The sequence below is a fragment of the Denticeps clupeoides genome, chromosome 12 (genome assembly GCF_900700375.1).
Source record: "Denticeps clupeoides chromosome 12, fDenClu1.1, whole genome shotgun sequence".
In the NCBI taxonomy this organism is placed as follows: domain Eukaryota; kingdom Metazoa; phylum Chordata; class Actinopteri; order Clupeiformes; family Denticipitidae; genus Denticeps; species Denticeps clupeoides.
The window spans coordinates 11,648,044-11,660,188 of NC_041718.1; the positions used below are offsets into that span (position 1 = coordinate 11,648,044).

A 12,145-nucleotide genomic window follows, 5' to 3' on the forward strand; every position below is an offset into this window, starting at 1 on the left:
ACTGTGAAATATTTTATATTTAAGATTATTTTACATGCTTCAGTGTCAAAAGTAACATTTATCACGTAGAGAAGTGCACATTCTGGTTACAATTGTCGTGGGATTCCAAGAAATAAACAGAGTGAAAGATGCCAAAAATACTGGTAGCACTTCAAGTACACGCTGTAAACTAGAAACCAAAATAAAAACAGTTCAGGCCAAAAGATTGGACACACCTTCTCATTCAATGTGTTTTCTTTATTTTCATGACCATTTACATTGGTAGATTCTCATTGAAGGCATCAAAACTATGAATGAACACATGTGGAGTTATGTACTTAACAAAAAATGTGAAATAAGTGAAAACATGTTTTATATTCTAGTTTCTTTGCTCTGATTACTGCTTTGCACACTCTTGGCATTCTCTCAATGAGCGTCGTCACCTGAAATGCTTTTCCAACAGTCTTGAAGGAGTTCCCAGAGGTGTTTAGCACTTGTTGGCCCCTTTGCCTTCACTCTGCGGTCCAGCTCACCCCAAACCATCTCGATTGGGTTCAGGTCCGGTGACTGTGGAGACCAGGTCTCCACTTTTTGTTAAGTACATAACTCCACATGTGTTCATTCATAGTTTTAATACCAACGTAAATGGTCATGAAAATAAAGAAAACACATTGAATGAGAAAGTGTGTACTGTACTCTATGTCGACCAAAAATGCCCGAACGGAGAAAAGGGCTATTAAGGTATTCTGAATTATGTGGGCAAGACCATACTCTCTGCACACTTTTTATAAGGGCCAGCAAATCGGGCATCTGGCCCCCCATACTGAGCTGGAGAAGTAAAGGGCTTCGGCAGGAGCCGCAAGCCGGACCGATGGGGTTAAATCGGGGCTCCGCGGGCCGGCGCGTCAGGAAGTCGCCGCGGCGCAGCGTCTGAAAATGGCTGGCCAGGAGGATCCCGTCCAGCGAGAGATCCACCAGGACTGGGCGAACCGGGAGTACATCGAAGTCATCACCAGCAGCATCAAGAAGATCGCGGATTTCCTCAACTCGTTCGGTAAACACGGCGGCGGCGGCGATCTGGACGGGCGGAAAGGGCATTAGCGTCGCCGACTGCTAGCCGCGGTTTTCACCCAGCGAGCCTCTTGACAAAAAAACAAAAAAAAAAACACACTCGACACTCGTGCTCTAGCGCACACCCCAAATTGTGCATTTGTACATTTATTTCGCGAACTGTGTCGCACTCCGCTTATTGTGTTTTCAGCTTGTTTTGTGATGCACGCGTTAGCTAAATAGCATAGTTAGCCGGCCGCGGCTAGCGCCGCTCGGCGCGGGCGAGATGGACAGCGAGGCTTTTAAAACGCGTCGTGTTCGTCTCTCTACGCAGACATGTCCTGTCGGTCGCGCCTGGCCACGCTGAACGAAAAGCTGACTGCGCTGGAGAGGAGAATCGAGTACATCGAAGCCAGGGTGAGTCTCCGCCGGCTGCTGCGCATCAGCCCCGTGCGACGTAAACGACACGTCCACTTTACTCTTCAAACCCCACTGGCATTTCATCATTATACTTTATTCATTTTGTTCTGTTTCCCCCCCCTCTGTTTCAGGTCACGAAGGGAGAAACGCTGACTTAAATCAAGATGACGCAAGAATCGAAGTTGCGGAATTCCATTTGTCTGTACACGGTGTTTAATATGAATTCTCCCATATTGATGTGTTTTTTTTTTTTTTTTTTTTTTTTTTTTTTTTTTTTTTTTGTTCAATGGATCACGCTCCATTTTCCCGTAGGGTCCAATCAAGCTTTCCTCAGTCGGCCTGGTAGTGTCTGCTGGCCCAGATATCAGCTTCAGCCTCAGACTTCATGAAATTGTACTAAGTACAGCCTCTGTGGCTTTTATAACGGTACGGTTACACGTTTTCTCTGATACACATTTAATCTCATGAATAACTGTTATTAAGTGTCATGAAACCTAAAATTTGTGTGCGAAACCCAGGGTCATCCTTTAGTTTCCATAGGTGTTACAGTTGTCCATATTTGGTATATGGAGTGATATATATTTTTGGTATATATGAGTTGGTGACAGTGGAGGTGCCAAACATTTTGTCTGCCTGTTACTTTTTCGGTTTATTTTCTGCATGCAGTATGTTTTTAATTTTCCATTTGTATAAAACTGAATAAAATATTGAGAGATTCTTTTCTGCTGATACTTTCATTTTTGTATTTTGATCTAAAATTCGACTTTGCGCACCTTAACCGGTTGCAAGTGGGTGCTACGTCATAGAATTAGGTGGTAGTAGCCTAGTGGGTAAAACACTCACCTGTGAACCAGGAGACCCAGGAGACCCAGGTTCAAATCCCACTTACCATTGTGTCCCTGAGCAAGACACTTAACCCTAAGTTGCTCCAGGGGGACTGTCCCTGTAACTACTGATTGTAAGTCGCTCTGGATAAGGGCATCTGATAAATGCTGTAAATTTAAATGTAAATTAATGCATAAATCAAAGTAGAAAAATGTGACTAATGCTGTGTTTCAGCTGTCTTTAGTAAATGCAAGTCATGTAGCTGTCATACTCCCTGCTGTCCTTGGCAGCTACCTAAAACTGTGCCAATGGATAACCACTAACCAGATATTTGGGTGTGAATGACACTCAACAACACTTGATATGCTGTGGAATTTTAAGTATATCAGGCAAAGCAGCACTGTTAGGACTTTTAATACATCAGTGACACAGGGTCACAATATGTAATGATCAACCCAGCACTGGCCCTGTAGTCAGACACGAACTACTCATAAAGCTTCACATCTCCTCTAACACAAACTATGCATGGTGAAATCTAGACTACTATGCATAAAAGTTTTGGTAGGACCCAGCCACTGGGTGATGCACGTGACGGAACATTTCTTGTTACTGGTCCTAACCCTGTGTAAATGGGGAGGGTTGCGTCATATAACTTTTGCAATGTAAATTGTGCAGACAGCGAGGTCCACTGTGGCAACCCCTAACTGGAGCAGTCGAATAGAGATGATGACATTGCGTTTGGTTCAAGTGTTTTTCATACCGTGGCCAGTTATTGTACATACCTGCGAGAGAAAACGTTACGGTATTTTAAATGATCATGGCCAAGAGGGCAACACCTCTAAAATAGCAGGTCTGCTTTAAGCCTGTGGTTGTTAAATTGCTGCCATGGCTCAGATGAGACTCAGCCCTGCCAGAAGACTTGTGATCGTACCGTGAGCTCTGAAGATGTAAAACCGCTAATGAGTGCTGGAGGGGAGAAAAAAACTAGGTGTGCCTAAAGCCTTGCAATGTTCATGCCAGCAGTTACTGGAATCCTTCAGGGACAAGATCTCCTCATTCCTTACCACATATACCATTGTGCTGACCACCTGGCTCAGTAGTCTCTGTGTTGACCAGGTAAAGTGAGGATTGAATGTATGATTATGCCTCCTCTTCCAAACTGGCCTGTTCTATCAGAAACTTTTAAAATAAAGTATAGTGAGCCAATTCAACGCAAACAGCTGGGACGGGAACACAAACAGGAGTACTGTTTAGCTGAAATGGCATAAAAAGAAACTCTGTACTTGGATTGAACAACCCGGCCTATTGTTGTCTTAATGTCTTATTTGCATATTACATAATCACATTCCGCTGTCTTTGTGTTGTGCATGATGCCACTTTAACAGACCGATATGATTATCATGTCCTTGAAGCTGCAGCAATGTGTTTTAACCCACTTAAATGGCAGCGGTGTCCTAGTGGTTAAGGAAGCGGCCCCTTAACCAGAAGGTTGTCGGTTCGAATCCCAATGCTCACCAAGGGTGATTATTAAAAGCAGAGGGCACATTTTGTTGTGTCACCATGTGCTGTGTATCACAATGACAATCACTTCACTTTCACTTAAATGCTTCAACTAAGTCAGAAGCACAAAATTAAATAGAATTAAAGGTAGATTCATGGAGGAAATGTTTTACAAGGTAGATGTATGCCTCTTCTTTGCCTCACCCAAGTGATTCATGTACACCAGTCCCCTTGCATATTGCCTGATGGGTGTTGCCTTTTCTAACCTTACCTGGACACTAATTTCAGGTCAGTGTCTTCTGTGTGAGCCAGGATTCAACTGTTAATAAATTACAGCATATTAGTAACATATGGCACATATTTTCAGAAACCAAGATATGCTTGATGGATGCTGATGAAAGTGGTCATCTTTATGAAATAAAGCTTTTATTTAATACGGGAATTAATGGTGCATATCTGTTCCTTACCTCTAGGGTGCAGCAGAGAGAACCCAATTTCAAAAGGATGTCTGGGATCCTTGCTTCCATTTTTCCTCTCCACCTCCTTAAAATGCTCCCTTTCAGTGACCCTTCTTTACTGGAGCATCATCTATGACATGGAACATCACACACTGTCAGATTTCAACATATTTGGGGCAGTGATGGCATAGCGGGTAAGGAAGCGACCCTGTAATCAGAAAGTGGCTGGTTCGAATCCCGATCTGCTGAGGTGCCACTGAGCAAAGCACCGTCCCCACACGCTACTACCCAGGCACCTGTCATGGCTGCTCACTATGGGTGATGGGTTTAAAGCAGAGGACGCAATGACTTTCAATTCACTTCTTTTCCTGTCCACACAACTTCACTTCTCCCACTACTTGTATCTGTTTGTGCCAGAGTGTTCCTGGACACTGCTTGCTGCAGTGTATCGTCTTGGTGCATGCACCAGGTCCTGGACTTCAGAGGTAACCGATAGGGGCATTTCGCTCTGTTGTGGGGTTCACACCGGTCTGCCTGCCCTTCTCACACAGAGCCTTCACCTGTTTCTGAAGTACTTGGCTTCCAGGATGGGTTCCATAGGTGGGCTTTTAGGTCTCCACAGAGAGTTGTGGCCGGACTCTCATGGCCCTAAAAACTCTTCAATCTCAATTTTTTTTCATTTAGACATATTGCTGAAGATCGTGTAGTTTGAGGTGTGGGGCTGATTCTGTTTAGTGCGCTCTTATGGGAAAACCCTGCAAAGTGTGTGGCCTGGCAAGGAGGATGACGGTGTTCTGTAAAATGGTAGTTAAAGGCTTTTTCATTTACCAGCAATGTGTACACTTGCCTACACCTATGATTAAGCTGTTTTTTGGTATTGTGATGTCATTTGGTGTCACAAGGACTTTTGTGAATCCATCAAATTATTATAAACAACACATTTTTCAGTTTATGTTGTTCTTCCGTCTAAAGATCTCTGATAAGAAGGCTGGAATCATCACTGTATGATTACATTGTAAAAATTTAGCAAGACTGGCAGTAGCGTATTGGGTAACACAATCGACTATCAAACAGAAGACCTTAAAGTCATAGGTTCAAACCCCACTTACTTCCATTGTGAGCAAGACACTTAACACTTAGTTTGACTGACTGTAAGTTGATCTGGATAAGGGTGTCTGATAAATGAAATGTGAGGTTGCTAAAAGCTAGTTTTAATGTAACCAGGATACTAGGACACCCGGATATGACATATCACCATGGGCTGCTATAAGCATGCTGTAAGCATCAGGCCTAAGAGTACCCTGAAAGGTGCGTTTGGTTAGGTTTTCTCCAGTTTTGTATGTTTCTGGATCAGCAATGTCCATCCACTGTACTTCAGCTTTTCTTAGCCCTAAACCTTCTCATTTCTGCACTGGGCATAATCGGTCTTCGTTTTGTTGTATGTGGTAGCCTGTTAAAAAAACATCTTCAGCACCCCAATATTTATATGTTTTCTCATCTAGCCCGAAGCATTAGAAACCTGTGTTGGGTTTAGTGAATTAGATGAAAACACTGGAGGTCCGAAACAATTTTAATAAAGCAGTCCAGACAAAAATGCTTATATGAAAAGAAGGAGGCTGACAGGGACAAATCCTCCAATTTTCCACAAAGAGCTGATCCCAAGTACTTTAATAATTTCTTTGTATTCTGACTGGGATTGAGATAGTTCATGATTCTTTATTCCAAAATGTTCCCGGTCTCTGAGGACTAGACCCCCTTCTTTACCTCTGCAGTCAATCGGACAGACCTGAGATCTTAGGCTCTTGAGGATATTTTTTACTGCATTTATCAGACATTTACTGCATTAATCAGACGTCCTTACCAAGAGCACCTTACAATCAGCAGTTACAGGGACAGTCCCGCTGGAGGCACTCAGGGTTATGCGTCTTGCTCAAGGACACAAAAAGTGGGTTTTGAACCTGGGTCTTCTGTTTAATAAACAAGTGTGTTACCCACTAGGCTACTACCACCCAAGCACTAGAACACTAGAAAATACATATTTTCACCCATAAAAGTTTACTTACTATTACCTCTGCATTTAAAAACAACAATTTGACTAAGCTCAGGGAATAATACACAGCAGCAAATAATCTCTTCCTTTCGTAAAAAATTCTGCCACCCGGTTTATTTTCAACCCGTTAATCAAAGCACGTTTCTTCTGTATTGATCCAGGGAGGGTGAGAGCCTGCTTCAAAGAGCACTTCATTTTCATTGATGAATCTCAAGTGTTGGCGAGGCTGGAGAACATCTCATTCTGTCCAAGAAACCAACCCATCGTTTCTGGCTAGAAATGGCAGGGAGGAGTGGAGTTCTGCCTAGTCCCTGCAGACACAAGCACGTTGCAGGTGAATGAACCAGGAACATATTTCCCAATAGGCATTGGCCAAACTGGTTTTCATTGTCACACTGAAGACATTTCAAGTTAACTGTTTGGCGTGTTTTAATTGTTATACTCCTACATCATGATATTGCTCAGATATATTAACCTTATAGAACTAAATGTCTATGAAATTTCTACCTAATTGGATATTGTGTTGTTGTTGTTCTTTATACTGTTGGGCTTGAGAAACACCAGGGGGCTGCAGAATCAGAATCTGTGATTGAACACATACAAGGAATTTGATTCTGGTTCTGCATGTTCCTACTCTCCACACAAAAGTAGTGTCTCTGACTGATTATGTGACGGAAAGGAGAAGCATTTATGATCCCTTTTTTGAAAGCTTGCTGAAACACCCCACTTTTCAGTCACGTGGCCAGGCTTCCTTAGGGCCATGGTGCGCACAGAGTGGGAGAAACTCCTTGTCACATCTACTGCCGGCATTCTGTGCCGTCTGCACTATGAGTCATGCTGGTTGTCTCATGAGATTATAGTTCGGGGGGATCATTCGGTCTCACAGTCGGTAACGTTTTTAAAATGTGGAAATTCTGCCACTTTCTGCAATCAGCTGTTTGTTTTCATTTTCTGCAGAGTGGGCTGGTAAAAGCAGTTTGTGCTCTATGATGTGCCAAATTCTGTCCTTCCTGCACCCTCACACATTTAAATTGATTAAGGCCATGATCTTCCTAATCCGACTTAACTAGGCAAATTATGAATATGGCTGCAGTGAGTATTCCTCTTATACTTTTATTTTTTATTAAGATTGAATGGCCATCGAATGATGAATTGCAGTAGATATACAGATATCAGGGATACAAAAAAAGAATAATGAAGAAATGCTACTTTTAAAAATCTTCTTATAAACACTAAGAGAAAAAGTCAAAATGTACCAGAATTGTAAATTGTGAATAAACTTCAACACAGATCAACATACAAAGAACATGTAAAAGGCAAAGAAAAGGCAGAGTTCCAGTTGTCCCCCGGTGACCTCATCAAGCTTGTCCTTGTCTGACATTTTCAGACGTCTTGTTCTGGTTTTAGAGCGTTCACATGCTGGCTTCTTGCGGTCAGGGCTGGTTTGGTCGGCAAAATATCACTCTCCAGCTCTGTGACCCTGTGAAGATATGCTGTTCCTCTGAACTATATTCAGTTTTCTGAGTTTTCTCAGGGCTTAGTGCATATTTCGATGCTAATGTGGATAGTGAACATGTCCAGAATTAGATACATTATAATTTTTCATATAATTTAAAGCCATCATTTAAAGTGAGTGTTTCTATTAAACAAATTACCATTGCATCATAAATACAGGTCAATAATGTTTCATATTAATTGCATATTAAAACAAACATTAAAACTGAACACTCATTCCAGACGTGCATTTATAAGTTGTTTGGTTGGTTATTTATAGTTTCTGACTGTGTTCTGGAATATGTCCTGACAAACAAACTAGTGGATGCCTTTTCCCACATGGGAACACCACTCCACGGAACATGCCAAGTATCTGAGAATGTTATGCAGTTGCCAATTTTTTTTATATATAGTACGTTAAAATAAATATGCACATAATGAAAATGGATTTCTAATTTGATTTACTGCTAATATAATTTATATTGAACATTAAAAAATAAGTGTATTGTTGCAAGGTGTTCAAGGTCTGAGGTATAGCGTGACAGTTAAAATGGTCTGTATGTGGGACATATTGAATATAATCTACATCTTATGCTTTATTGTTATATTGTGCTATGTTCAGATATGTTGCCTGTGCTTTGTATTCCTTTATTTTAGATATTAAGAGGTCTTGTTGTTTGGTAGAGGAATATGTGCCGTTATGTAACATCTCATTTAAAGATGGTATCCTTCTAATTAAGACATTGTGCCATGGGCCAAAACAGATTGCTAGGTTGGTGGAGGTGGGCACCGTTCATACTGTATTTTTGACTTATTGCTTATTAGCCGAGGGGTTATTACTTTTTTTTTGCACAGTTTCCTCATAAGAACATCTGCAACAGTGGAGAAGCTCCAAGCCCAGCAATGTCATTAGGCCCACCTTGCTTAAGCACGACAATCTGCTGGCCTTTTTTTTCCTGCTCTGCTACAGTCTGCAAGGATTTGGGGAATATAGTCTGAATTCTGCTTCATCAGTCAGCTGTCTGCTAACGCCGAGCTGCTCGGTGTCCTGTGGCTTCCCAGCATTCCTCCCTCTGACCCCATCGGTTGTTGGCAAAGATAAAGCTGAATGAGCCGCACGCTCATATAGCCCAGCACACACAAATCTCGCTGTAGGAAAGTGTGCCGGGAGACTCGGAAGCACTGTTTAACTGGCTTCTCCCTCAATTTACTATTGAACACTTTAGTCATTTTAATGGGTTATTTATATTCACTAAATATGTTTTATTAAAAGCTACCAGTGGCCAAAGACAGCAATCTTTTCATGACTGTAAATTTTTAGTACTTTGTGTGCAAACATATGAAGGATATCTATTTATATGTGAATGAAAATATTGACGAATTTGTAAGTAACCTGGACGATGGAACAAAGAAAAGCGGCGACAATTTCCTGGTTTCAATATTTTTATCTTGAGCCCATTTTTTTCTTCCTAATTTAAACAAAAATAAAAATATCTTTCCTGGATGTTGCCATTTTGTTCCAATTTCATTCCATCTTTCAACCTCCCAGGGACATGTCCTCATGTCTGAAGTCTCACAGGGACACACCTGGTTGTTTTTCTTCTCTCTTTTTTTTCAGAATTCCTCTCATAGTGAGGGAACAATGGTCAGGGTCTCTTTGTTCCCCGTTTTCCCAGAGTTCCCCGGCTTCCCAGAATGCCTGGGAGGGGTGCAGGGGGGGTACATGCAAACATGTGAAGGAGTTTAAGTGTGAGTCAGGGAGATTGCTCTGTGAACTTGTGTCTGCGAAGGGTTTCTCTGATGCTCGGAGGCTTTGGAGGAAAAACAACAAACACGGCTTCGGCAGCATGGCAGATGTACTGCATTGATAAACAGTTCAAACGATTACTCAGTGTAGAGTTATATAACCGCCGTAGACCCTCTAATGTTCAATCAACAAGTTCCCAATTTTTTAGCATGAGCAACAAATTATCTGGCTGTACAAAGATTTGATCTATCTCAGACAATGAAAGATTACTTGCTCCTGGCTAGAAATATCATCAGTTCAACCGTATTGTGTACTGAACCTAACCAAAGGGTCAAGCACGACAGGAACACCGGGGTTGTGCTTATCTTCCCGCTGCCCCGCTTTGTCAAACATCGATATAGACCTCACCCAGAACGTCGGCCCTTTGTAAGGTTTACCCGAAACTCTGGGGTCCTGCAGACGAGTGACTCAGAGAAGCCTCCCACCAGCAGGAGCCATTAGATCCCAGCCTGTGGGTATTCCTTGTTCTCCATGATTCAGAGAAGGCCCACTGAAATTCAGAGATTATAAAAGAAAGCATCTGTCCAATGCAGCAGCTTGCCCGCGTTAGCATCACTCTTCATCTTCCCAAGTAACACAAAAAAAAAAATTCTAAACCACCCAAGATGTGATTACGTTTCATATCACAAGAAACAAAATAAAGAAGGAGGGAGGTAGAGTTTCATTACATTCGGTATGAAGGGGTGAATTGTTGTATGTACAGTACGGAACAAAGACTCCGGAGTCCACCGAGATCATTCTTCACGCCTCTGAAAAGCAACGTTGCTCACAGATCAGTGACAACTAACCCAAGGGGCTCCGCAATGCACGTTGCACGTGCACTTTATAAAGCTAGATGAGGACAGAATTGTACATTTTTTCAAGAACAGGGTAACTCAAATATTGCATTTTGGAACAATAGAATCCAACTCATTCAAACGTGTGTTCCATTTTGAACTCCACAGAATGTTGCACGAAGATCCGCTCAACGTCAGCATGGGTAAAAAAACATCATGCGAGTGACAGCAAGATACAAAATGTTCCTCCATCAATCGGGCGTGGACACGCTGACCTCAATTGCGTCTGGTCGTTGCGCCGCGCAGCACAGCGCAGCAAAACGTGTTCAATGGACTTAATTGTCTGTGAGGAAACCCTTTCTCTCTCTCGCTCCTCATTATGCGCATGGAGGGCTGAGAGATTAGGCTGAAAGGTAGGCCGCACTTGACCGGTACGTCGGCATTAGGCAGAGATGTCTGACATGGTCCGACGGCATGCCGGGCTTCTCAGAGAACGGGCTGGTACCAGTTCTTCCTGGATGAGCTGCCTGCTTTTTTTTTTTTTTTTTTTTTTGGAACAAGAACTATCCAGTCCATTCAAGTCGCTAACAATTACCTCTGACATGAGCCCACTTGTTTTCGAAGGAGGGCTCTGCGGAAATGCATTACATTTAAAACCATCGGACTGAAACCACCGTCCGCATCTTGTTTGTTTGCTTGCGTGCTTGGTTTAGTTGTCTTAGTTTGGACATCATTTGTCCACTTTCATTGTTTCAATTCAGCTGCCATTCATGGATCATTGCCTGTGAACAAGCAAAAAAAACTCGTTAGTTTTGCCCATTCTCAATGAAGCAAAAAAAATGTTGGTTTTGATGTGCGATAATAATTAAATGGAAAATAAACAGAGGATTCAATTTGAATAACGTAAGCGTTGTAGCGTTTTGTGTACTGTACCGTGTACAGGCTGCAGGTGCTGATCCTCCTCAGCCGGTGTACATGAACTTGGAACTTTGACCTCCACGAAAAAACTGAACAGAGCCTGAATAAATAAAGGGGGGAAGTAGAGGTGAAAACCAAAATATGACGGGCGGAGACGAACAATGCATCGCATGCATCATTCATGACAAGCGAGCGTCACACCGTGCATCTGCTCAGCTTCTTTGGTGACCTTTAGACCCCGAGTCATGCTGCGCCTCCTCAGCTCAGAGGAGCTCATCTGTTGGTCCCCTCGTGCCCTCTGCCTCAGACCAGCTGCTGCCTGACTTGGCGCTTCGGGACACAAAATGTCCCCCGGACCCCAGACACGGCCGAGCTCCCTACCTGCTTCAAAGGAAATTGTATGGCTTACATAACATAGCATGGACCTTTGTAGTGAAAGCTGTGTTATTGCCTATTTCATTACCGAGATACTTTCTTGGAAGAAAGACGGAGAAGGAAAACAGACAGTAATCCGTCTCTGAAGGAAGCACAAGGGGCGCGCAGCAAATAGAGCAAAAGGCCAAAGGATGTTGAGACTGTTGAGATGTCTTTCGGGGGGGACGAAAAAAAAAAAAACCTTCCATGCACCAGAATTGACCCGTTTTTAAGTAGTAGTTTAGTAAGAGGAATCTTGCCCAGAGGAAACTGGATATGGTGAGCGGCCAGGTGGCGGGTGCAGCAAACGAGATGAGGAGAAGCGAGAGGACACCTGCGGCAGCGTGACATCACAGTCACCCTCATGAATACAGCCAAGTGACCCAGAAACAGTCGACCTTGGCGTGGGAGCTTGTTTTTTTTTTTTTTTTTTTTTGTCGTTGGGAGTTCAGAT

General features: G+C 42.7%; 1 protein-coding gene and 1 long non-coding RNA gene across 2 annotated transcripts; one reads left to right on the plus strand and one right to left on the minus strand.

The window, feature by feature from the left end:
• The first annotated feature begins 831 nt into the window (after positions 1-831).
• LOC114801118 (probable protein BRICK1) lies at positions 832-2,170 on the plus strand. The gene is made up of 4 exons (XM_028999098.1): positions 832-1,033; positions 1,364-1,446; positions 1,581-1,690; positions 1,725-2,170. The coding sequence occupies exons 1-3, from the start codon at positions 916-918 to the stop codon at positions 1,605-1,607; spliced, it is 228 nt and encodes a 75-aa protein (XP_028854931.1). The 5' UTR covers positions 832-915; the 3' UTR covers positions 1,608-1,690; positions 1,725-2,170.
• Positions 2,171-10,536: 8,366 nt separating this feature from the next.
• On the minus strand, positions 10,537-11,865 carry LOC114800483 (uncharacterized). Its single transcript, XR_003751397.1, has 4 exons — positions 11,741-11,865; positions 11,479-11,661; positions 11,293-11,377; positions 10,537-11,141 (listed from the first exon to the last, which is right to left on the minus strand). It is a non-coding gene; the product is annotated as an uncharacterized LOC114800483 (long non-coding RNA).
• Positions 11,866-12,145: the final 280 nt, after the last annotated feature.

What these genes read in the sequence shown, in the direction of transcription:
- LOC114801118 (XM_028999098.1), top strand. Translation starts at nt 916, where the DNA reads ATGGCTGGCCAGGAGGATCCCGTCCAGCGAGAGATCCACCAGGACTGG. An exon ending in GGATTTCCTCAACTCGTTCG is followed by an intron (nt 1,034 to 1,363) that starts GTAAACACGGCG and finishes CTCTCTACGCAG; the next exon opens with ACATGTCCTGTCGGTCGCGC. An exon ending in TCGAGTACATCGAAGCCAGG is followed by an intron (nt 1,447 to 1,580) that starts GTGAGTCTCCGC and finishes CCTCTGTTTCAG; the next exon opens with GTCACGAAGGGAGAAACGCT.